At 44.8% G+C, this 24,257-nt stretch overlaps 1 protein-coding gene and 1 long non-coding RNA gene across 3 annotated transcripts; one reads left to right on the top strand and one right to left on the bottom strand.

Moving 5' to 3' along the window:
* Positions 1 to 20,116, top strand: SLC25A43 (solute carrier family 25 member 43). Of its 2 annotated transcripts, none has more exons than XM_019540226.1 (5): positions 1 to 29; positions 2,729 to 2,970; positions 3,918 to 4,090; positions 18,141 to 18,275; positions 18,934 to 20,116. In XM_019540226.1, exons 2-5 carry the CDS (start codon positions 2,784 to 2,786, stop codon positions 19,144 to 19,146), a joined length of 708 nt encoding a protein of 235 aa, XP_019395771.1. In that variant the 5' UTR covers positions 1 to 29; positions 2,729 to 2,783; the 3' UTR covers positions 19,147 to 20,116. The 2 variants fall into 2 exon arrangements, with proteins under 2 accessions (XP_019395771.1, XP_019395772.1); XM_019540227.1 differs by lacking the exon at positions 1 to 29 and adding an exon at positions 111 to 157.
* LOC109313597 lies at positions 1,910 to 24,101 on the bottom strand. The gene is made up of 3 exons (XR_002102093.1): positions 23,959 to 24,101; positions 9,721 to 11,184; positions 1,910 to 1,920 (listed from the first exon to the last, which is right to left on the bottom strand). It is a non-coding gene; the product is annotated as an uncharacterized LOC109313597 (long non-coding RNA).
* Positions 24,102 to 24,257: the final 156 nt, after the last annotated feature.

Below are 24,257 nucleotides of genomic sequence, written 5' to 3'. Positions count from 1 at the left end.
CGCTGGAGCTGCTGACGGTGCTGGCGCAGGTGGGCGCCGCGCAGGGGCTGTGGCGGGCGGGCCGCGCCCAGGGGCTGCGGGCGCTGTGGAAGGGCAACCTCACGGCCTGCCTGCGCCTCGGGCCCTACAGCGCCCTGCAGCTCGCCGCCTACCGCAGGTAAGCGCCCGGCCCCGCGCCGGGGGTGGGAAGAAGAATCGCCCCCTCCCGCCCTGGTGCCAGGTGCGAAGGAAAGCAGCCGCAAGCCAGTGGCGGCCTTAGGGGATGGGCACAAGCCGGGCAGCCCGCGCTTTAGGGGGTCCCAACATTTTGCGTCTGTCTGGCGTGTAGGTCAGCAAAGCGAAGCCTCGAAATGGGCCCCGATGACTGTGGTGCCCAGGGGCCCAATGGCTCAAATACCGGGGCCATGGCAGAGGCCAGCAAGGGCTTGGCAGGCAGGGCAGCCCTGGTCAGCCGTCCCTTTCTGCGGGGTGGCAGGGACAGCAGGATCCACCTGCGCCTGGTGCTGCTCCAGCCTCCCCTCCGGTGGGCCTGCTCGGTCTGAGCTGGTTTTAATAACTTGGGAGTCGATTGTCCTTTGCAGTACAACCGCAGCAAAGCCACGGTCTTAACATCTGTTCCTTCAGCTCTGCTGACCGTATTTATTTCTAATCTTTTTTTTTCCCTTCGATAATATTAAACTTCAGAATCCAAGCTGTGCCCGCTCCAGACCCGGTGAGGAGCTGTGCTGCTGCTCCCTCCACGTTGCTATAAATGTGTCTCATCCCAAAACCCGTCTTTTAAATAAGATGGGGAAACCCACTAGGGGAGTGAATGCTGGAGAGAGGAATAGGAGTGCTGGGAAATGTGGCGTCTTTCTGTCCATGTCACCCAATAGAAATGGAGCGTTTCAGGATCTCCTTTTTCTTCCGGTGTTTGGCAGTCAGCTGTGTGCGAAGCCTTTGCTGGACTCTGCAACAGCCTGATGATTTGTGGCTTCTTTTCTCTGCTGGTTTGTTTATCTAGGTCAGCTGGGTGCATGATGTAGGCACCCTTTCCGGCTGGCGGGAAGGAGGGTTATTCCAGTTCACTGGCTCTCCCACCCCGAGAGGAGGGGACAAGCATGGGCTCACCTTCCTGCTGCCCAATCAGATCTGCTGCGGGGTCCTCAGCTCAGGCTGATGCCATCTATCGCACGTCTCGGGCTTGGCAGAGAGTGAATCATCACAGCTGTGTGTGCACACTCCAGGATATGACACACAGGGCCCGGAGATTTAGTATCACTCCTCATTTGGTGATGGCCCTATGAGTCTTGAACAGGGTGGCTGCATTTTATCTTGAGACTTGAAACAGTGCGTTCAGCTGCGTGGGGTGGGGGTGGGAGTGGCAGTTCTCTTTTTCACTTGCTCAACAGGGGCTTTACCAAAAAAAAAAAAAAAAAAGTATTCACTTCCTCCCTCTGGAGCACATTAAACCATCTGTGGTCTAGTTGTCAAGTTGACTAAGTGAGATATTCAGTGCAGAGGCATAAATGCCAGAGAGTGAGAGAAACAGTGTATAGTAATGTGTTTATGAAGATAATAGAAACCACAGAAATAGACGTGTATGGGACATGAATGTTTACACTGAGAAAACAGGGAGTTTTTAAGAGGAGAAAGGCGTAGCTGGATGGGAGGTGGTGGATCTGTATTGCAGCGAGTTCTCTTGGGTGCCTTATGTGGCCCCAGCTGGACTCCTTGGACTTGTGGCACAGACCACATGTTGCCCACCCCTGCGGTACACAAGTGGCAACAGCACTTGGGCAGCCTCTGTGTGGCATGCCGCAGATGTGGGAAGCGAAGGCAGCACAGCAGCAGACAGGGCAGAAAGCAAAGCAATAGATCAGGCAGGGGAAGGGGATCAGAGCGTCACTCACAGAGGAACAGGGCTAATTTGTGGCATACCTGTCAAAAAGGTTGGCCCCTACTGGTCTAACCATGTAAATGAGCTGGTTGGACTCTGCAAGGCAGAAATGTGGAACTCTAGATGTATTTCTGCGCTCCTCATCTCTTGCTCCCTAGGCTTGGACTGAGAGTCTTCTGTGATTTCTTTGATCACGTCCCAGTGCTTGCTGGCTGAATGATGTCCCTTGCTGCCCATTGCAGGGTGATGTATGAGTGTGCCACATCCACAGGAAAGGCCTTGCTCTGCTCTCAGAATCACAGGTGGCAGAATCTGGGTTTGCTAAGGAGATCTCATGAACCCAGGAGTAAATTAGCAAAAATGTACAAAGTACACAAGCATCAACATTTTAACAGCCAGTTTGGACTTGATCCTCAATGCGCAGTAATGCCTGAACATGACAGTGCCTGGCTCATTGTTCCAGAGGTGTTAAAGATAGTCTCTCCTTTTCAATGGTCTTGATGATGTGTTAATCAAGCTAACCTTTCTTGGGGCAATTCTGCTAGCTGCTCCAGGTCTCTCTCCTCCTATTTCACAACTCTGGAGACTCTCTAGTTCTTTTTCAGAATCATAGATCAACCCACGGAGACCAGTGTTCAGCAGCAGCTAGGGTTTCAGCTTCAGTTAAGCAGGAAAGGCAGGGTGAGTCAGCTGAAGATGAGGCTCTGTTCCTGCTGTATGTAGCCATAACTCTGGAAAAATCTTTTTTTCTTTGTTCTGCCTTTCAAAAACAAGTTGTATATTATATTCTGGGGTGTGTGTATGTGAGAAGAATAAAGGAATAGCCCCTCTCTTGTTTCTCTGTTCTAGGTTTGTCGTGCTTTTTACGGATGATTTGGGTCACATATCTCAATGGCACGCCATCATGGCAGGAAGCTTGGCTGGCATGGTTGCAACCATAGCAACTTACCCAACTGATGTCATTAAAACCCGACTCATTGTGCAGAACCGATTGGAACCATCTTATAAAGGAATTCTTCATGCTTTCTACACAATATATCATCAAGAGGGATTCCTGGCTCTGTATCGTGGTGTTTCGTCGACCGTTTTAGGTAAGCTAACAGTCGGATACCATATTTCTGAGCCTTGCTGCATGTATGGATGTTAAAACATCCATATGTAGAACTTGCTTGGCACATCTTAAAAGAACACATGGCTCTTTAGAAAGCAAATATATGCACACAGTGCTGTAGGTATCAACTTGTGTCAATCTTGTCATTGCTACAACAGCTAAATTCCTCTAAACTGTAAGAGGCTGCCAGTGTAGGTAGGATGTGTGATTAAAAGAATCCAAGAACATACTTTTGCTTTAGCTTTTTTTACTTTGGTTTGAGAAGCAGCATTTCCCTCCTTCACTTAAGAAAAACAATGTATACCTATAGTTCCCAGTACCTGGTCAGAGCAATGTAACAGCAATATAACATGCATGAAAGGTGAAGCTAGCAATATGTCTCTGTGGCTGAGGCAGATGTGACTTGTTATTTATTGTCTAAATTATTTATCATCTCTCTGTAGCTTTGCAGGATACAACACTTTAATGTAGTAAGATGGTTTATACAAATTGGGTTATAACTTTCAAATGCTCGTTGTTTTTCCAGTTGTAATCAAATTTAAATGTGGTGCAAGCAGGAACAGAGCTAATACACCAAACGAGATAGCAATGTCACTCAGGACCCTGGATGCTGAGGCAGCCCCGTTATACCTGTGGGCACTCCTGGGGCTGGGGTAAAGTGAAGAAAGTGACTGAAACCAAGATATAAGAGGCACCAGCACAATCTACAGGTTTGCGTTTGCAAATGTCTAATGCCATATTTGGACACTAAAACATAAAGCTTAAATAAGACCTTCCCTTGATACTGCAGTATCTAACGAGTATGGGTCTCTTGGGTTCAGTCGGACATCATTTAGATCATCAGTGGGGTAAGGAGAAAGCATGGCTCTTTCTTTATGCTGTGCTGCTTGCTCATGGGCGACCTTTTCTGTCTGGTTTGCTTTCCAGGCACTATCCCATTTTCTGCTGGCTCATTATTCGTGTATATCAACTTGGACAAAATCTGGCGAGAGCCTAGCAGTCACTTCACTCCCCTCCAGAACTTCATCAATGGCTGTCTTGCTGCTGGTGTAGCACAGACACTTTCTTTCCCTTTTGAAACTGTCAAACGGAAAATGCAGGTACGGAGCACTATTATTGTTACCATTTTTCTGCAGTTTGCGTTTATTTCCAGAGTTTTGGAACTAGGAACAAGCTAACTGATCAGTTTCCACCTCATGTCCATTGCAAAGAGGGCTGAGATGTGTTATTTCTTTTAGAAGAAATGGTTGACATTTGATTTGGCTTGAGATTTTTATTTGTTGCGACTTACTCAAATGATATAATTCCCTCCTAGGGCTGTCACCTTTTTTTTTCTTTTTTCAGTAAACTGCATCCTTTCTCCACTTCATAGTAGTTGTATGTTCCATCAGATCTCCACACTTGAGAAGCAACAGCCTTCTCTGAGGTGATAACATACAACCTTAGGTGCTAGGAGAGTTGCACAAAAGAGCTGACTCCAGAGCTGCGGTGTGCCCTTTCACTGCATACGCGCTCCTAACTGAGGATGCAGCAAGTTTAGTCAAGTTATTAATTACCGGAAATCAGTATCAGCCTTAGTTCTGCTTCCAGCTGAGCCTAGTGCCTGCTGGAAATTCTTGTTGTCAACTCTGCAGGAATATCAGCTGCATAAACACATCGTCATTTATGCCACTTGTACCTTCCCTGAGAGTCTAAGCTTTCTGCAGCTTCCATCTGATCCACAAGATGCCTTGAAAATTCATCATAAGACTAACTATCCAGTGGTTGTCATAAACTGGTGGCTGCTTGGCCCTAAGAAAAATGAACTCATAGGAATGTGGGATTGGAAAGACCTTGAAATTGCAAGCAACTATAGCTTAATTCCCTTCCCAAACTGATCTGCTGCTTGGTGTGTTCATCTCCACATCCTAAGTGCTCTTGCTGTACCTAGTAGCCTTGCTTACAGTCCAGCATGGAAGTCAAGCAAAGGTCATCCCTTACCCCTGAGGGAGTTCAGCTTGCAGTGGAAGCGTCAGATGGTAGAGGTGGGACTTCAGGTCTGGGTCTGCAGGTTGGATACCCTACTTAAGTGCAAAGTAAAGGACTAGTACAATGAATGCCCAGTCCTGGGGATCCTCCTTTCATCCCTCAGATGTAAAACTGTATCAGAAAATGTTAAAAATTATGCTTATTTATATGACTTTGTAGTTAAACGCCTTCCTTTGCCAAATACTTCAAGGAGGAAGACAAATCCCCTCAATTCAAACTTTGTTTTCCGTTCCCTTGAGTTTTTAAAAAAGCTGTAATGTAGGCCCCTGAAAATAACATGGAGTCTGATTTCCCTGCTGTTACGCCTTCAATGTTTTGTTTTTTGTTTTTTTTTTTTTTCCCCACCTGATGTACCCAGATAAGACTCGGATACCGAGAATGTGTATATGGTAGACACAAGCCCATACCTACTGTAGTCTACACAAAATGAGGCAAAGATAAGGTTACTTTCTCATGAGGTTCTCCTTACCTTTAACTGCCTGTGGTTTTTAGTACATTGGTAATTTGGACATTAATTTTTACTAGTTTGAAAGAAGTAAAATCCCTGAGTTTCAGGCCTCAGGTTAAAAAGGTCCATGGCAGGTTTTGTCCCGGGGAGTGGGGTGGTAAAAGACAACCCAGCTTTGTTTCTTTCCAACCACTGGGTTGTGCTGTTTCATCCGTTTAAGGCATAATTGCCCTTGCTTTCTTTTGGACATTTCTGTCCAGCATGTTGAGAAATGAGGTTTACTGCAGTATTTCTGCAGTAGTGGGCTTAGTTGAGGGCAAATTGGGCAACCGCCCGGGGCCCCACACTTTAGGGGGCCCCAAAATTTTGCAACAATTTTTGAGGGGGGCTGAAGTTTTTGCAAGGAAGTGGCTCTGTTTGCATTTTGACACTTAAGTATTTATCTAATTCCCTCAAAGAATATTAAAAAGATCCATGATACAACTGTGGAGGTCATCAAAATTAAGCCTCTAAGGGGCACCAATGACTCTCTTGCCTAGGGCCCCAACAACCCTAAGGCCACCACTGTTTTCTGTAAGGAACTGTCCCAAATCTATGGAAAGTAAATTTGTTAGAAATTTGAAAGGAAAACAGGATCCAAGTGACACTTTCTTAGTACACTGCAGTAGTATGTTCTGCTTTCATACTTGACAAACACATAAACTGCAGTAAAGGCATTCAGGTGATTTGAGCTGGAAGGACCCACCTGTTCTTAGCACTTCACTGACAAGCTGGAGGGAAGGAAGAGTGTGCTTGGGGAACCTAGTATCGAATCAGTAGCTCCTGATTTGTTTTTGTGGTGTTTTTTGTTTTGTTTTTTTTTAAACAATTCAAGGCAGCTCAAACACAAGTTAACTGTCCATTGGCTGCAGCAGGGTTGTGAGGTCCAAGAAAAGATGTTAAAAATTAGCATCAGTGCATTGCCCAGGCTTGTGGGTTCAGGTCTGCACTGATCTTACCTGCTGGGGGTCTGCTCTACCTTCATTGACGTGAAAGGAAAACCTGCCAGTGGGAACTGGGCCAAGGGAGTGGCAGCTGAGGGAAATCAGCAGGAAAGACGCTGAGTTCAGAGTCCAAAGTGAGAATGTATGAGGGAATGACCGCAAGGTTGGCATAATACAGGTGCTGTCAGGAATGGGTACCAAGGAAGGGAGAGAATAAAGAGGAAGAAATGAAAGATCCCACAGGTCCCTTGGGGAAAATAACAGAAAACAAAGGAGTTGACATCTTTGGTAGCTGTGGTTATTCTTTTTTTCCTCCCTTCATTCATCTCCGCTGAGTTCCCATATATTGATCCTACTCAGTACAAAATAAAACCTGTGACGTAGTGCAGTGTTCAGTTACAGTAAGGGCTTAGTGCAAGTGCTTTGCCAGGGCATTCAGGAAGCTGTGGTTCATCTTGCAGACTTGCTAAGTGACAAAGCACTAAGAACAGGAGCTGTGGGGCCAATAGCATATCCCTCTTGCCAGTCCTCCTGGCCTCATGTCTTAATATTGCTGTTAAGGGAGGGAATTTGGGGTGCTTTGAGGTTATTTTAGGTGCCTTCAATTCTCCCAAGAGAGAGTGAAATTAGACGGCACCAGGAAGAAAACCTAGAACATCACAGGCCAGCCAGAGTGTGGAACGGTAACAGGCTGATTACGTGACGTGAGGACAGGACTGGCAACACCTCAGTTATAAATCCAGCTCTGCAAACCAACTTTCTTGAACAGCCCTGGATTTACATCAGCCTGTCCTTCTGTATCCACATCCAAATACTCTGTTCTTCCTGAGTCAGGAATTAGTTGCACAGTTCTCTGTAGAGCCGTACTGGTAGGTAAGGGCTGCGCATTACTAACAGGATCTGTCATCGTCCCCTCGATCCATCCTTTCTGGTTTCTATGTAGCCAGAGCCTGCACCTCCCATGTCGGCAGTCTTTATCCCTGCCTTTTGAAGGCAGCAGGATCAGACTGTCCATGGATGATCCTTACTTCATATTTTAGTGATGATTTCCTCCTCCCATTTCCACTTTAGCCTTAACATGTCTAGAAATGTTTTAAGAAGTTCTGTATTTGATGCCAAGTATATTTGAAAGTTTTCACTTTTGTTTAATTAAATATGATTTGGTTTTTATGAATGCATGGGCACTCTGTTGTGATTATCCTAATTTTATCCCTTTGTCTTTTTCACTTTGCTCCTGGTTGGCATGTTAGAGAATTTAAGAGGTATGGTATGCATGTTTTGGCATGGCACATCTAACTTATGTTGTGAGTCTGCAGAATGGAATTAGTCAAAGGCAAATTCCTTGGTAAAACTTACTGTGTTACCACGTTTTAGAGCAAATGAATAAACTACCATTTGGGCAAAAGAAAATTCTCTAATAGAGATGGCCTTTATCAGGAATGCCCAATAGATTGGAGGGCAGGATACAAACCTAATGATGCAAATCAGAATTATACCATTGTACTCAAATTTTATAAGAAAATCCTAGAACTGTGCTTTTCAGAGTCAAAATTGTTAACCTTTTGTGTTTACCAACAAGCTTGCCAAAACCTTCAAAGTAAATGTTAGTGAAATTTTGCATGGCTGATTTGTGTTCTCTAGATGTTAAAGTTCATTTCTAGTTTCTATACATAAAAAAAACCCCTCTCTTTATAAAGAACACTTGAAATAATTTAAGGGTCAGCATCATTTCTTGGCTGTTTTTGCCAGTTTATTTCTTGCGTTTCTTTTATTCTGAGCACTGAAAGTAACATAATCAGTTTATGATAGTTTCTGATTTAATTTCTTTGTTAGGTTCCTGTGGCCTAGCACAACGATCCAATAGTTGGCTGCAACTCTTAAGTGGGAATGTGGCTTGTGTGTTTTTAATTGCTGCTTTATGATTTTTTTTGGATAAATTTGTACACTAAATCAAATCCTAAATAAAATGGCTTTTTTTAAGAATAAATAAACCAAAATCTAGTTTCCCAAATGAATATCTCGACCATATTACCACCACCACCCTTCGTATACTTCAGTGAATACAAGATTTTCTCTTTCAATTGTTTCCACTCTTTAATCCAGATTAGGGAAAACTTCCCATCTCGGAGCACATTTCTACTGGGAGTGCTAGTACCTAGTTTCACCTTCTCCGCTCAGTCAAGTGATTTGGGCAGCTTTCATGTGCCAATTTTTTGTAGTCTGCATAGCCCCATTTTTGGTGTTTGTTCAAGACGGCATTGCCTGGACTCTGAATTTCAGTACAGCTGTTATATGCCATTATAATGAAAAGTATGCTGTTACCACATTATAAACCAGGGGACTAAAGTTGTGTTGTAAAAAGGTGGTTTTGTATTATTGTAAAAGTGACTTGTAGGCAAGGAGGGAGAGGGAGCCCTTTATGCCTCTTTCCCCCCACAACCTCTCTGCCCTTCCTGTACCTCTATAGCTCCACCAGCAAACTTTGCTACAACCTGGGCACATCTACACATTCATTAATGTGCAGTAGTTACTGCCCATTTAATTTAGTAGCTGTTTAAAGAAGTACTCACTAAATGCACAGTAACTAGAGTTACCTTGCAGTACCACTGGTGAATCACTTTTAAGTGACACTACTGCACGGTAGCCTAATAATACTGTGCAGTAGCATATTAGCACCGTCTGTCCTGTGACTTGCAACTGTGCAGTGTTGTTAGGCTACTGTGCATTAAGCGTCTCGTGTAGACATGCTCACGGAGTCCAGCTCCTTAAGGTTACCACAGGATTCTGTGACTATTTTGGCACTAACCTCATAACACTCCACATGTTCTCAAGAAATGTCTCCTGGGAATGTATTCTGTTGCAGTGTGTAATGGAAAGATACTTCCATACAATTTTCCAGCCCAGGCTACATACTCACTGGACTGCAACAATCTTTCAGAACTACCAAAAACAAATTACCTTCCTGTTCTTTACTTCCTGTTTTACTCTGGCCTGTTCCATAAAATCATTACGGACAAGCAGCCATTGCTGGGTAATGCATTGCCACACATCACCCAGCAATAGCTGCTTTTCCATAATATTGCACTGCAGAAGTAAGTTTTCCTATCGACATCTAAAGTGTTTTGGAAACCTTTTGGGATGAAAGTTGCTGTCCAAACAAACATAAGATTTTATTATATTATGAATGTTGGTAGCTGTGCATTTTGCAGTAGCAGATTTTAAAGCCTTAAGAAGGGTGAGACATAACTAGTCATTTAACATTCTGATGCACAGATAATCTAAACCAGTAAGAAGACTATACAATTCTTTGTTAAAATATCTCCTTGACTAAGGCCTTGCCTTCAGAAGGACTGCTTACCACAGATCTTGTACCTGGGTTATAAACAAGCCTCTAGGACAGAAAACAGGAAGCGTTTACAAGAAAAATATTTCCCTAAGCATCTCTATACCACAGAGTTGCTGTGCCAGGTAGGGCATCTCCAAGCATGCCATGCTGCTCTGCATAAACTAATTCCTGTTCTAGAAGCAGTGTAGCTGCATTCATGCTGTGCATGCTCATCACTGCCCACAGCACAATGTATGCAGCTTCATGACTCCTCTCCAGAAGGGTGCCCACACCAAGCAGCACAGGGTTTGGGGATGTCGCGGCTTAGTGTGGTGAGTTTGTGGGGTAGCACACCCTCCCTGGGGGCCATTTAACTGGGGAGTGGAGAGGAGGCTACTGTGCAACACTGCTTATATGTAACTGCTGCAGAGAGACTGCTTCCTCACTGACCACGTGTCACAGAGCTTCCAAGCCAACCTCTGCATGTACTTGTACGAGAGCATCTCTGCTGCTTCACAGGATTTATTTTCTTGCCAAAAGGAAATCTGAACGTTAGTAGGGTTTCAGGCCAGGGCCTAAAAAGAAAAAACAAACCCTCTCGGGTCATGTGTTTCACATGACATCTAAAGGCATGCATGCTTCAAGATTTTCTTATCCAGGTCTGTGTCTTTAACTGCTTGTGCTCATGTCTGGGAAACTTTAAAAAAAATAAGCAATTTGAATGAGCAGAAAGGCAGAATTACACAGAGCAAGACTACTATTTTTAAGTCATATATCTTACACATATACTTGTGTACTGTTTGTGAATTCATTGTTACTAAGTAATAACCTACAATACTTTGTTTATATTGGAGTTAGGGAGCCATAGCACCAACTGTATTGCTAATTCAGTTTATGCATACTTATTTGTATAATTTAGCCCAGTAACATTTAATTGATTAATGCAGTTCTGCTTCTAGCTGTAGAGAGATTTTTTTTTCAGATGGACTCTGACATTTTCCACACTCAGTTGGACAGGCAGAAAGGATTTCTGCATGAAAGCCAAATTCAGCTCTCAGGTTGTCACTTGATGTCAGTGAAGATGCGCTAAGTAGCTCATTTGTCCTAGTATTTCATGAAAAGGACGGTGCTCCCATCGGTGTTGCGTTTCTCCTCTTCCCTATGTGTGTATGTTTGCAACGTGATGGGACTAGATCAGACAATAAGTATGTCCAACACCTCCGGTTGGACTCCTATCCCCTTGTAGCACAGCACTTCAGTGTTAGTATTAGGCTTGCATGACCACCTGCAGTGGTCCCTCAGGTCATGCCCAGCCTGATTAGAAGCAGAGTATTCCCCAGTGGGTCTTTACAGGGTCCATTTTTCCTAGTGATTTTTTTTTTTTTTTTTTTTTTCCAGCTCTCTCAATTCCTGGTAACATAAATGTATTTTTGATTATTAACATGGATTAGTCTCTGAGGTAATCATTGAGCAGTCTGGATGAGCCCTACTGCTTTGGAGAGCCCAGTCCCAACCCTTCTTGGAGCACATGAGCCACTTACGGCGTGCTTCTTGGCCAACACTGCTTGATGAAAATACGAGGAAAAGCATTGCTTGAGGAAAAGCTCTGACTGGCTTTTCTCTACCCAGACAACACCATGAGGCATTTCTTTCAGACCCCCAGTGGCAGGAAAGGGAGCAAAACCTGAACACACTGTCCATTTGGTCATGAAGGCATGCTTTTGAAAGGCTGGAGTTTGCTTTCTTCCTTTCTTGCTTTCTCAAGTCCTCTAAAGCCTCTGCTGGACTTGAGAATGACAACTACCATGACTAATGATAGTACCACTCTTCCAAACACCTTTCATCCAAGGAGCTACAGCTTTGATTAATAAGCTAGAATCTCAGTAGTAGCACAGTGCTCTACACAGCTCACTTGATCCGCCAGTAAAATGCAGCCCCCGCTGAGAGAGCTATTTATCAGCATGGAGCCATACCACACGAGTTCTGGGGAAGGAAGTGAAGCATATTGTATCCAGGTAAAATACATGGGATACCTAGGAAAGCAGAGTGTATTTTATTTACCTTTGGAATTTCCCCCAGCGGTTAGAAGAGGTACTCTGTAGACACCAAAGCTGTTATATCAGTGCCCTGCCCTGCATGGACAATCTTAAATGACTTGGGAGAGACTTGTATTCACTTTGGGTTTGTCTACATGCAGAGTCTACTGCTACTTAATATGTGAGTTTAAACTGTTTGACCAGCAAAAGGCTGGTTAAACTGGTGCAAATGATTTTGGCGGGGGGGAACGCAGTTAAGCTAGGGTTATATTGGCTTAGTTTAACACTGTTTTTAACCAAGGGGACAAACTAAAATGTGCCACTCAGCACAACATGAAGCCCTGATCCTATCAAGATGTAAGCATGTGCTTAACATCATGTAGTGAGAGCAGCCCAGTTGGAATCAACGGAAGTACATCAAACTTAACAGGCAGGGTTGGAGCCCAGTCATAGACTTGCACCACCTGAACAGGTGCAGATCTGGATGTCAGCTTTATTTACTGGCTGAAGCTGAATCAATATGGCTAAGTACAGACAGTCAAAAAACCAGAGACTGAATTGATTCAGTATTTGCAGGTTGTAAGTCTAAGCTGTGCAGACTGCACCAATAAGCAAATGAGCAGAAATTCACTTTTGATTCTGGAAATGCAGCAACATGCATGCAGTGGCCCAGGCCAAAAGCTGGTAAGTGCTAGAGCACACCTGCCTCAGCTGGAGCAGCCAGGTTGGGCCAAAGCTAACCTGCCCACTCTGCAAGTATAGGGGGAATGGGACTGCAGGGGGGTACAAAGCATCCTGGGATGCCAGGGGACTGTGAGTTAACTTGAATGTGGAGGGGATCCAAGACAGAAGTTCAAGATTAAACTGATTTAACCTAAACCAGCTAAGTCTGGTACTACATTAATCTGGGTTTATCTTAAATTAGTTTAGGACACTTTGAAAGCAGTTTATATGCAATGAACTTCTGCTGTGTTACAGGTTAGAACTGGTTTCTAGTCACTTATACTGGTTTTTGTGTAATTTCTGTCCCTAAGAGATGCAGTGGAAGAACTGTACAAATGACTGCACTAGTGCTATAGTTAAGGCATTCGTTTTCAGGACACCTCCACAAGCATGGAAATTAGAAACATAAGTAAAGTCAGTTTTAGAAAGCTAAGGAAACTCGGTTTAAGAAAGCTAAGACTCATCAGCAAGGTCTGGACTCCAGGGCAAGGAGTGAAATCGCAGAATACAAAGGCTCTGATCCAAACGTAAGGCCAAACGCTGCTGATCTTGCTCCCTGTACCTGTTCCATTGATTTCAGCAAGCCAAGCAGGCTTTGGCTTTGGCTTTGGCTTTAAATATGGGTTTTTTTTCCCAGCCCCCAGAGAAGAGGACAAAGTGTTCCTAGAGTGCAGCAGCTGAAGGTCAGCTGTTGTCATTGACTACTCTGGAGACAATTGCCCACTCTTACCTCACAGAGTTTGCCTTCCCACAGGGCTTTGGGGACTTTATGTCCTGGTTCCTGGTTTAGTCAACATGATTGACACAGAAAAAGCCAGGACTCTGCCCCTGAGTGGTGACTCCCAGAAGGGGTTAAATGTGGCTGATCTAGTCTGTGCTTTTTTTTAAATATTTGCTCTTTGTTTACATTGTAAAATGGCTTGTGATTTATGGGGAATAAAATATTCTTTCAGTCCAGTCCCTTCAGTCCTCACTCGCATGAAATTCCTATTGATTTTAGCAGGAGTTTTGACTGAGCAAGGATTTGTCCTTCAGTTTCCTTTCAATTGCAGTTGCCTTTAGCTGTCCTACATGCCTCTTCTAACCCAGTCTTACAACACTTTAGCATTGTTATTTTAGATTAAGTAAAATGAACTCTTGAGCTTCATCATAAACTGCTTTCCTGTATGTTTCAGAAGCTGTTCAGAAGAGCAGGATAGAAGTTTTCTGATTTTTATAGAAATACTAAGTGATAGTGCACTAGTTGGTCACCAAAACAAGATCTTGAAATATACCTTATTAACTGTCCTTTTGCTGTTCCTGGGTCAGTAGTGCCACACACTGTATGGTCATAACAGACTTTCAGATGGACAGAAATCTCATCTTGCAGAAGAAGGAAGATTTTAAAAGGCTTGCTCTTTTTTCAAGCTGTTCTCTCTCTTGTGCCCAAAGCTGGTGTGCACAAAACCTTGTGGATGTAATCAGGTGCATGTCAGATCACACAGGTCAGGCAGTTGGAAGTCAAAGTGTCCCAAATGGCAGAAGGCCTAAGTTCCTTACCTGAAAATCCAGTCCTAGAGTTCCCATTTTTGTCCCCATGGGTGGTGTTAGGGGAGTTTTGTGGGGGCTATAGCCACCCCAAAATTTACCTTCTCCCCCACCCTGTAGCCACCCCTCCCAATACTGTCCCTGTCCAAGCCCCCCTGCCTCCCACTCAGTTCACCACCTGCCCTGCACAGTTGAATCTGCCATGCTCCCACCTGCAGAGGCACGGCACCTTAAGTGGGTATTGTTAAAAAACTGAATAAGTATGTTTGACCATTGGCCAGAAGATGTATCGCAGCCCCCACAGTTTTCTGACTAGCCCACCTCAGCCCCACACTGGCAAGAGGCTGGTGCCACCCCATTTGTCCCTAATGAGCCAGCAAGTTTTATCCTTAAAGCCCAATCCTGCAGTCCTTAAGGAACAGAATCCCACTGAACTAATTGTGATCAGCTTTCAGAGCAAGGGAAGCAAAAAAAAAAAGTCATTAGAAGTCCCATCCCTGTAAAGGTCTGTAAGATCAGTGCCTATAATGGCAGCCTATTGCTGTGACATTCACCTAGGATTGTATCCTGCTATTTTAAGTCTGTACAGATGGCACCTGACTCCTCTTTTGTCTCCTGCTTTTAGATTATCAGAACAGAATAGTCTTTTAACTATATCTGCACAGTATAGTGCTTGTTTGACTCATTGGCTACTAGAGACCAACAAAGGCTGTTTGTATTTGAGAGAGAGTACATAAAGATGTCCTCTAGTACATTTGATCATTCAAAGGACTGAGTACATCCACTGCAGACATATGGAATGAAGATGATCAACTTGGCATTCCTTGTCTAACTGTTATCATCACAGCCCTTGCACACAATACCGCTGTTCTTCCAAAGAAATGTAAAGCCCTTAAGTGTAGAATATTTCTTGGGAAGAAGAATCTTATACGTTTGATACGTGTATCAGTTAAGCAGCCTAAGGATTCAAGCTCTGCCAAAATAAAGATGTATAAGTTGCCTTGTTATGTATTATGCTACCCATAAGAACAGCATTCCCAGATCTTATCCCATAGGCAGCTCTGTCTCGCTTATCTAAGCCAGGCTGTGTCTTTGAAAAGATTGGATAGTGATCTGCTCAGTTAGTTTCACATTCTGGCCTTCAGTGCCTTACCATAGTTGCAGACATTGCACTATTATGGGTATATGTAAATCCCACAGGACCACCCAACATCCTCACTAATGCTTTTTCAGTTAAAAAAAAAAAAAAAAAAGCCAGAGGAAATGGATTTTGAAGCAATTTTTAAATACTGTACAATTTTTTTAATTCCTCTGACAAAAACTACTTAACATACAATATTAGCTTACATACTTTTTTTTTAAGCTGCGGTGTCCTATGAGCCATGACACTTATTTATCTCCTCTGATAAGTGATGCTAAGATTCTTTGGACAGTTGTTCCTTAAATACTGTTTAAAATCTTGGGAAAAAATGAAGGCAATGCTCCTTTAATACAGAATGGTTGAGGGATGCACTGTGTGCCCCAGTCAAGAATCTTGAAAATGGCTTTAACCCCAGTGAATATTATTATAAATAATCTCTTTAGCGATCACAGACTGGGGAGCAAATTAGAAGTCTGGGTCTCTGACCTGCCATTCATTGCTCTTTAACATTTCTCAGAAGGCTTTTCCTGTGTACAACATCTTAGTTATATCACCATTCCTTGCACCTTTGTATTATAGGCAAAACAGCAGCTCTTTTGATGCGTCTTTGCAACGTATACAGCAGCTAAGGCGATTAAGTTAAACTGATACTTAATTGTTGCAGGTCTTCCCCTGCTTACTGTAAAGACATGCCATGTAGAAGGGCACAGATGCAACTATGTAGCAGTAATAAAGCTTTCCTTCCACAAATTGTCCCTTTTCCACTCCTCCGTTACTGATAGTTTCCCTATTTATAACAGATTACGGGAACTAATTCATGGTACTCCTGACAGCTGGAAAAAGGAAGAAAAATGGGCCAAGCTGCATTCGGGTTTCAGTTCCCAGGGTGAGGCTTTCCAAAGTGACTCCGTGCTTACCTCGTAAGTGAGCGAGGCACTGTCTCAGGTACTACCTTGCCCTGAGCAACATCTGCACTAGGGGATCTGGAGCCCCTGTCACACTATACCTTCCTTGTACAATGAGCTGTGCTGGGAGTCTCTGGTCAAGAGCCCTGTGGGCACAGGGTTTAAGGGCTTTAAAAATATTTGTTTTTTACTTGCATCTGATAGAGGTGTAGGTAGGGGAGCATCATACCACCACCAGGGATCTTGACAATGGCTCTGACCCGAAGGAGTTAGCTGCATCAGGGGAAAGGCCAGGAACCAAAGGGACCCCAGCAATTACACAGCCTTCTCTTATGCTTAGGCATGCTTGCTGTTCATCATGGTGAAAGCATATTGGCAGGGCGGCATAGAAAGAAACAGGCTGTCTCCAGAGGTGAAATCCTCAGCTCTGCTTCAGTCCCTGTAAGCTGGATAAAAGGGTTAGAGCAGTAGAGAGAGGCAGGATTCCCCAGTGAAGCAAGGAAAGAAGAGAGATGCAGGTTGCTTTCCAAGGGCTTCCTCTGAAGCTTTGTCAGAGCTGGGTGTTGGGATGAGGAGCCTCTGTGGCTTTGCTTTCAGGGGCAAAAAAAAAATGTATAGTTGCTTAAAAACATTTTTTCTTGCAAATAAAGCCTTGGAGGCACAACAGAGAATTTCACTCAGGGTCTTCACAGCTGCTATTCCAGTACCTCACCTACTCAGTAAATTCACACACATGCAAAATTGATGGGGGGAAAATTGAGCAGAAAAACTCATGTGCAGAAAACAAGTATTCTTATCATTTTCTTAACTTTAATAACTCATCGCTGGCAAAAAGGGAGAGAGCACAGTTAAAGTCAATTCTGTTTCACCCACTTACAGCAGAGCTGGCCTTTAGTCCTCAGTGTGTTTCCATTTTTCACCATCTAGGTCAGAGCTGCCAACTATTTGATATTCTATAGCAGAAGCATCTAGAAAATGTCACCACCAGTTGTCAGTTTGATAGAGATGCTTGTTAGAGGCTTAGCACCTTGAGGAAGCTATGCGTAGCCCAGCCAAGAAGGAAGAAATAGTATGCTGCATGCTGCTATGGTTTGTTAGGGAAAGAGAAAATTATATAAATATTCAGTAACTGATTAGTTACTCTCACTAATATAAAATCACCAATCCTCAGTGAACTAAAGCAATCGCCTGCCTAAGCTGCAAAGGGACAGTGCACCCTTAGCAGGAGAGGAGTTTCTTGTGTGTGAGCAAATCCCTGATTTGCACATACAAAGTAGGTCCCTGCAGTAAATACAGAGATGGATGAGGATTGGATTATTCATGATCAGGCTCTCCTGACTGTTCTAACACAATAGGAGATTAATGAAGAAAGGATTGAGCACTTCGGGCACTCCCAAGCTGACCCCTGCACCTTCTTCTGTATGAGCTAAGAATATGTCTAGACCGTGGGACAGGTAGGCTAGCTCAGCTAGCAGTTCAGGGAAGACAGTGGTACAGGCTTCTGAGTAAGTACCTCAGAGTCTGGATGGGATTGAACTGAAGCCCATGGTGCTGCACCTTCACTGCCTTGTTTTCTAAACTATGTGGATTACAGGTTTCTCAGGTATGTCTGGGCTGCAGTCACAACACTGACTGCAGTGTGGATATCGCCTATGGGATAATTATACATGCGTCTGGAAGAGCATAATCCAGTATCAGTGTGATCTTGCATGTCAATCATGTAAATAAGCATTGTGATGTGGCTTGTATGTATGGCATAAATGCAACACCAAATTACTGCTAGATTTATCCTGCCCTGTGCACTTCAGGTATTGACATTTTTCTCTTTTCCTAGTGGCCTCTTCATTAGGCTGCAGACAGATGTGGTATTTCTTTTGAGTTGAGACAAAGGCCTCTTGTCCCAGAACTCTTCTCTGTTTAAGCCTGCCATAAAAGAAAGGATTCAACCCCTACAAAAATGAAGGAAATAATCAGTTTTAATTGCATTTAGTCTTTCTTTAAAAGAAAACTCTTTTCTGTCTGTCTTGTGAACAGGCTCAGAGTCCGTACCTTCCCAACTATGGAGGAGTTGATGTGCATTTCACTGGTATGATTGACTGCTTTAGGCAAACGGTGAAGCACAGAGGTGTGCTTGGACTCTGGAGTGGACTCACAGCCAGCCTGCTCAAGGTAGGAATTGCCTTCAATCTATTTTCAGCCAGCTGAGACAAGCTAATGGGTGACTTGTGATCATCATAACACACATGATGCCATTCCCATTTATGCTGAGTAGCAAGTTTGTAACAGGAAAAGGAATCATGAAGCTACTGAGTACATCTTGGTCTTCCTCAAAGTTGCTGCTTTTCAGATTGCACCATCCTCATCAATTTATTCCAGTCCATTAAGGAAAGGAGAGAGAGAATCTAGGGAAAACTACTAAACATAAAGACCCATATTGTCAGCTAGGGTACATCAGCAGAGCTCTGCTGAATCAGCTCAGGACAAAGAAGAAAATCAACTCTACCATGTGCAAAATACCTCCGAGATTTCCTGTTAGGATTTAATTATTTAAAAAAACACTTTGAAGCAAAGTACAATGCAGGCCCATTTCCCCAAGAGAGTACTATAATCAGGGGTGTGCTTAGCGTTTCATGGAGCATGCTGCAGGCTTCAGACTGGGTTAATTAGTTTGTGACCAGATTCTCAGGTAGGGTAAATCAGCATAACTCCATTGACTAGGAGACCAGATCAAGACACAGACACCCCAGCTTTCTGAACTCTGAATAGGGAATCTTACTGGCAACTGTAAATTAATTATTGATTTCTATCTGTATGGTTGTTTTTACAGGTTGTCCCATACTTCAGTATTATGTTTAGTACCTTTGAATTCTGCAAGCGGGTCTGTCTGTACAGAAATGGTTATATTGAATCTCCGTTAAGCTACAAGCTCACTCCTGGAGTGGACCAAAGTTTACAGCCACAGGAACTGCAAGAATTAAAGCTGCTTCGAAGAGGAAACCTTGAGCCAAGGAAACTTCAAGCCAAGGAAACTCACTCTTGAAAACTGATCTGGGAAGCCCATGGCCTGGATGGTAGGCTAATATCATTCTGAATCAGCTCCACAATATTAAGAAAGTATAGGGTAAAGGAGGGTGTACTGAGCTACAGATACCAGCCCCTCACTGTGGGACTGAAACACCTGTGTCAGATATTCATGGGTGTTGTAACTCATGTAGGAAATGGACACACGCTTACCTACAAAGGAATGACACAAACGTTTTTGAACTACTACAGTACTGGAACTTAAAACCAACTCAGTGGAAGTGTTTTTAAATATCAAATAGCTTTTTAATACTAAAGTCACTTGCAAAGAATGAGAGAGCTGAGAGATGAGCATGAATTGTAACTTAGTCCAAAAATCATCAAAGAATGGTAAATCTGTTTTTAAAATCCCAGTGCTCCTTGGGGCACTAGTGTCCAGAATGGTTACAAACAATAACTAGACTTCCTATCATGTGAGCGTCTTGACTGAAATCTGTCTGTCTGAGATCCCATGTGGATGTGGCATTCTGAAGCTGCAGCTCTGTTCCCGCACAATTCACACCTCTGCTAATCCTCCCCGTTCTTATTTTCAGCTTTTTGCAAAAGTTGCTTGAAAACAGTTGAATTTTCTAGAAGTCCCTCTTGCAAACAAAGGGGAAATACCCTGAAGCTGTGCTCTTACCGAGAAAGAATCATCATGTGTGAGGTGTGCTGAACTGACAATCTAACAAACCTAAGTGCATGTTAAAATATCTTCTCACTCCCTTGTCCCCCTAGAATGCCACTCCCTGTACCTGAATCACTGAAAAAGCAGCACTGTTTGTATGTTTTAATATTTGCTTTAACTACTGAATATTGCCTGAGAAATGCAGCTACCACATGGCTTAGCTAGGTCAGAGCTAACATCCTATCAATGTTTTGTCAGTATTTTAAGCTGTATTTTATATTAAATTAGTATTTTGGAATAAAAGATATGATCAGATGTTGAATCCTGTTCTATATAGTATTTGCCCACCGCAACCTGAGATTTGAGTAGCATAATACCTTTTGACTCTTGTGATCTCAATCAAAATGTTTCCATGCTTCTAGTTTCTTTCCTTTCTCATGTCCTTGTGGCAAGGTATTTAGCAGAATTTGCAGATTCATTGGAATCTGATATGGCTGTGCCATTAGCACTTGTGTGATGGTCTCAAGCTTTTGACCTCTGGACTTCCAATTGCTTGCCCCAGTGTCCCTGCTAGCGGAGTTTCATATCTCCTAGATATGAAACTGGAATGCTGCACTGGAAGGACCAGTTTTCTGGTAGCATAAATGTCACTGGTAGGCCTCAGGTGAGCAAGGAATAGTGCATGGGATCCAGCTTTCTTGGACATGAAAGCTGATTTTCCTGGGAGAAGTGCAAAGCTTCTCTGTGCATTGGTAAGGCATCCAGTTGTAGCTGGCACAGAGTGCCTGAAATCAGGCACCTCCACTGCCTTTGTGGAACATTCAGGCAAAGCGTGCTAGGAAAAAATACAGCTTGCCCATGGAAACTTATAGCAGAAGGCAGCATCAGAATTCAGTCTTATATTCAAGGAATGAAGCTTTTGAGAGCAGGAATAATAGTGACCTTGTAGTATACTGTCACAGGGCACTAAGCTGCCTGCTTCTTTAAGGACAGAATCTGCCTAGAGAGAGGGCCCTAGGAGCCAGGCAGAAACCCCACCAGATGCAGCAGGGTTAAGAGGGAATTAGCCTGCACCTGGTCAGCTGACCGGAAGAAGGCAGGCCCCTGGGCACATATAAAACCCAGGGCTAAGGCCAGCAGGGGTTAGTTCTCTGACAGCAGTCAAGGGAAGGAGCCTGCAGAGAATTGCCCAGAGACGCTGTGGCCACTTGGTATGCTGTTCACAGGACTAATGTGGCCCCTGGAGCTCACCAGGTACCCTAGGCTACAAGGTACTTCATGCTTGGGGGGAAGTTTGCCTCTTTTAAAGGGACAGAGTGCACCCTGCACTGGTTGTATTACATTATAGCCCAGGGGCTTGTGTTTTCCATTGTTATTTAGACTGGTGGATCGGACTGAGGCTACTGGGGAGGAGGAGCCCTCATTGGGGCACACTACGCTGCAGGGAGCCCAGCACCAGTGAGGGCACAGGGACAGGGCTGCGGGGAGCCCAGTACCAGTGAGGGTGCAGGGACAGGGCTCCAGGAAGCCCAGTGACGAAGGAAGGCTGAGTTATATCAAGGCCTCAGAGGGACAATATTTGAATACCATCTGCAAGGTATGGGGAGTGATAAAGGGGTGGTTTTGGAGTCACGCATCTAGCCCATAAGGCTTGGGGTGTCCTGTGAGACATTTCCTTAGCAAGGGGTCTAAGAACCCACACAGCTTAGTGGGCTTTCTTTAAACAGCTAATAGAAGTTTCTAGATCACAGGCACTGGTTCTCATGGGGGATTTCAATCATCCTGACATCTGCAATACAGCAGTGCGCAGGCACGCCAGGAAGTTCTTGGAGAGTATTGGGGACAATGCCCTGGTGCAAGTGTTGGAGAGGCCAACTAGGGGCCATGCTCTTCTTGACCTACTGCTCACAAATAGGGAAGAATTAGTGAGCAGTGTAGAAGTAGATGGCAACTTGGGCAGTAGTGACCAGGAGATGACTGTGTTCAGGATCCTGAGGGAGGGAAGGAAGGAGAACAGCAGAATACGGACCCCGGACTTCAGAAAAGCAGGCTTCGACTCGCTCGGGGAACTGAAGGGCAGGATCCCCTGGGAGGCCAGTCTGAGGGAGCTGGCTGTACTTCAAAGAAACCTTAGGAATGAACCATCCTGATGTGCAGGAAGACTAGCAAGTATATAGCAGAAGGCCAGCTTGTCTTAGCAGAGAATTCTTCAGTGATCTACAACACAAAAAGGAAGCTTGCAAGAAGCAGAAACTTGGACAGATGACTAGGGAGGATTATAAGAGTATTGCTAAGAAAGGCCAAAGTGCAACTGGAGTTGCAGCTAGCAAGTGACACGAAGGATAACGAGAAGGATTTCTACAAGTATGTCAGCAACAAGAGGAAAATCAGGGAGAGCATGAGTCCCTTACTGAATGTGGGAGGCAACCTAGTGGCAGATGATGCAGGCAAGGCAAGCAAGGTCTAGACTACTGTCCTTTTCTAGTCCTACACTTAGGACAAAACAATCCAGTGCACCAGTACAGGCTGGGGACCGACTGGCTACGCAGCAGCTCTACAGAAAAGGATCTGGGGGTTACAGTGGACAATAAGCTGAACATGAGCCAGCAGTGTGCCCTTGTTGCCAAGAAGGCTAACGGCATACTGGGCTGCATTAATAGGATTGTTGCCAGCAGATCAAGGGAAGTAATTATTTTCCTCTATTCAGCCCTAGTGAGGTCACATCTGGAGTTTTGGATCCCCCACTACAGAAAGGATGTGGACAAATTGGGAATAGTTCAGTGGAGGGCAACAGAAATAGTTTGAGGGCTGGGAGACATGACTTCTGAGGAGAGGCTGAGGGAACTGGGCTTATTTAGTTTAGAGAAGAGAAGACTGATGGGGGATTCAATAGCAGCCTTCAACTCCCTGAAGAATGGTTCCAAAGAGGAGGGAGCTGGACTGCTCTCAGTGGTGGCAGATGACAGAAAAAGGAGCAATGGTCTCAAGTTGCAGCAACGGAAGCATACGTTACATCTTAGGAAAACCTTTCTCCCTAGGAGAGTAGAAAAGCACTGCAACAGGTTACCCAGAGAGGTGGTGGTATCTCCATCCTCAGAGGTTTTTAAGACCTGAATAAACAAAGCTCTGGCTGGGATGATCTAGTTGGAGATGGTCCTGCTTTGAGCAGGAGGTTAGACTAGATGGCCTCCCGAACCTAATTTTCTATGATTCTATGGGCAGGAAATATGGGCATGGCCACAAGGCGCACTCATTCCTAATTCTCATTGTGGGCATACCTTTTGACTGATATCTCACAGCACTCCTGTAATATAGGGGAGTATTACTGAGCCCCTGTTGCATATGGGTAAAGACAGGACCAAGATCAGCCTTGAGGTAAGCTCATGCATGGGCTAGAATTTGAGAGAACTGGACTGAGCTAGGCTGGGATTTCAGACACCTGGCTGGAGGAGCTCAGACTGGAATTTATACCTGTTACTTCCCTACCCTCCAGATAGTCTCACAGGCTGTGCCACTTCCCTTGTTTTCGAAGGGCAGATTTCTTCTTTACAGCATTATGCCTGCAGTGTCTAATATACGGATACGGGACAGAAAGCAGAAGAGGCAGCCTGCCTACAACAGAGCCAGTAAAGATGGAAAGAAGGGACAGGGAAGTGGGCCTACCCTTTTAAGGCCAGAACATTTTGGGCCAGCAGGGGCCTAAGGCCAGAAAAAGAGCCTAGGGAAGGCATAGCAGCTAGCTTCCCCACTAGCGCCAACATGCACAAAACTCCAGCCAGGTGAGGCTGAGTAGGGTACATGACCAAAATGTGGTGGGGCTAGGAGAGAGAGAAGTTGCTCCCAAGGAGAGAGAGGGTCTGTCAAGCCCTGACTGTAGAGAAGGCTGTATTCTCCCTGACACCTGGAGGGAAGGCCTTGGTGGACGCTCTAATCCGTGAGTCGTTCAAGAACCAAATGTGGCCCTTCTCCTGGCAAACATCTACCCCCCCGCCCCCACCTGGGGCTTCAGATGCTTCCACATCCTTTGCCGGGCGGCCTACATGCAGGCCCAAGCCCCGAGGCTTGGGGTTCGGATGCCCCTAAGTTTTGCTCGCCCTCAGAGCAAGCCAGGGAGGAGTCTCCCATCCCGCTGGAAAGGAAAGTGGGAGGTGAATTATACATTACCTCCGCGGTAGTACCCGGCGCCAGAAAAGCGGTTATCCCCAGTCCCTAGGAAAACCGCTTGAGTGGTCGCGGTTTACATGGACGTGGTTCCTCTGGGATCCTCAACCCCTCCAGGGCCATGTGCGGCCTAGTACCAGCGCGCGTCCAGGTGAACGAGAGCCGAGGCCGGAGCCGGGAGGGGAGCGCACGGGACAGGCGCTGCGGGCCCGGCCCGGCCATCCCGGCGCTCCTCGCGGCCTCTCAGCCTCCCTCGCTGCGCTCCGGTTGCCATGGAGACGGCGGGGGGCTCCGCGCCGGGG

Source organism: Crocodylus porosus, unplaced genomic scaffold (genome assembly GCF_001723895.1).
Source record: "Crocodylus porosus isolate Cpor-Errol unplaced genomic scaffold, CroPor_comp1, whole genome shotgun sequence".
NCBI classification, from domain to species: domain Eukaryota; kingdom Metazoa; phylum Chordata; order Crocodylia; family Crocodylidae; genus Crocodylus; species Crocodylus porosus.
This window is presented reverse-complemented; position numbering and strand designations above follow the sequence as displayed.

Excerpts from the sequence above, each read along its gene's own strand:
- SLC25A43 (XM_019540226.1), top strand. The coding sequence starts at position 2,784 with ATGGCAGGAAGCTTGGCTGGCATGGTTGCAACCATAGCAACTTACCCA. Across the intron at positions 4,091-18,140 it reads CTGTCAAACGGAAAATGCAG|GCTCAGAGTCCGTACCTTCC; the intron begins GTACGGAGCACT and ends TCTTGTGAACAG. Across the intron at positions 18,276-18,933 it reads TCACAGCCAGCCTGCTCAAG|GTTGTCCCATACTTCAGTAT; the intron begins GTAGGAATTGCC and ends TTGTTTTTACAG.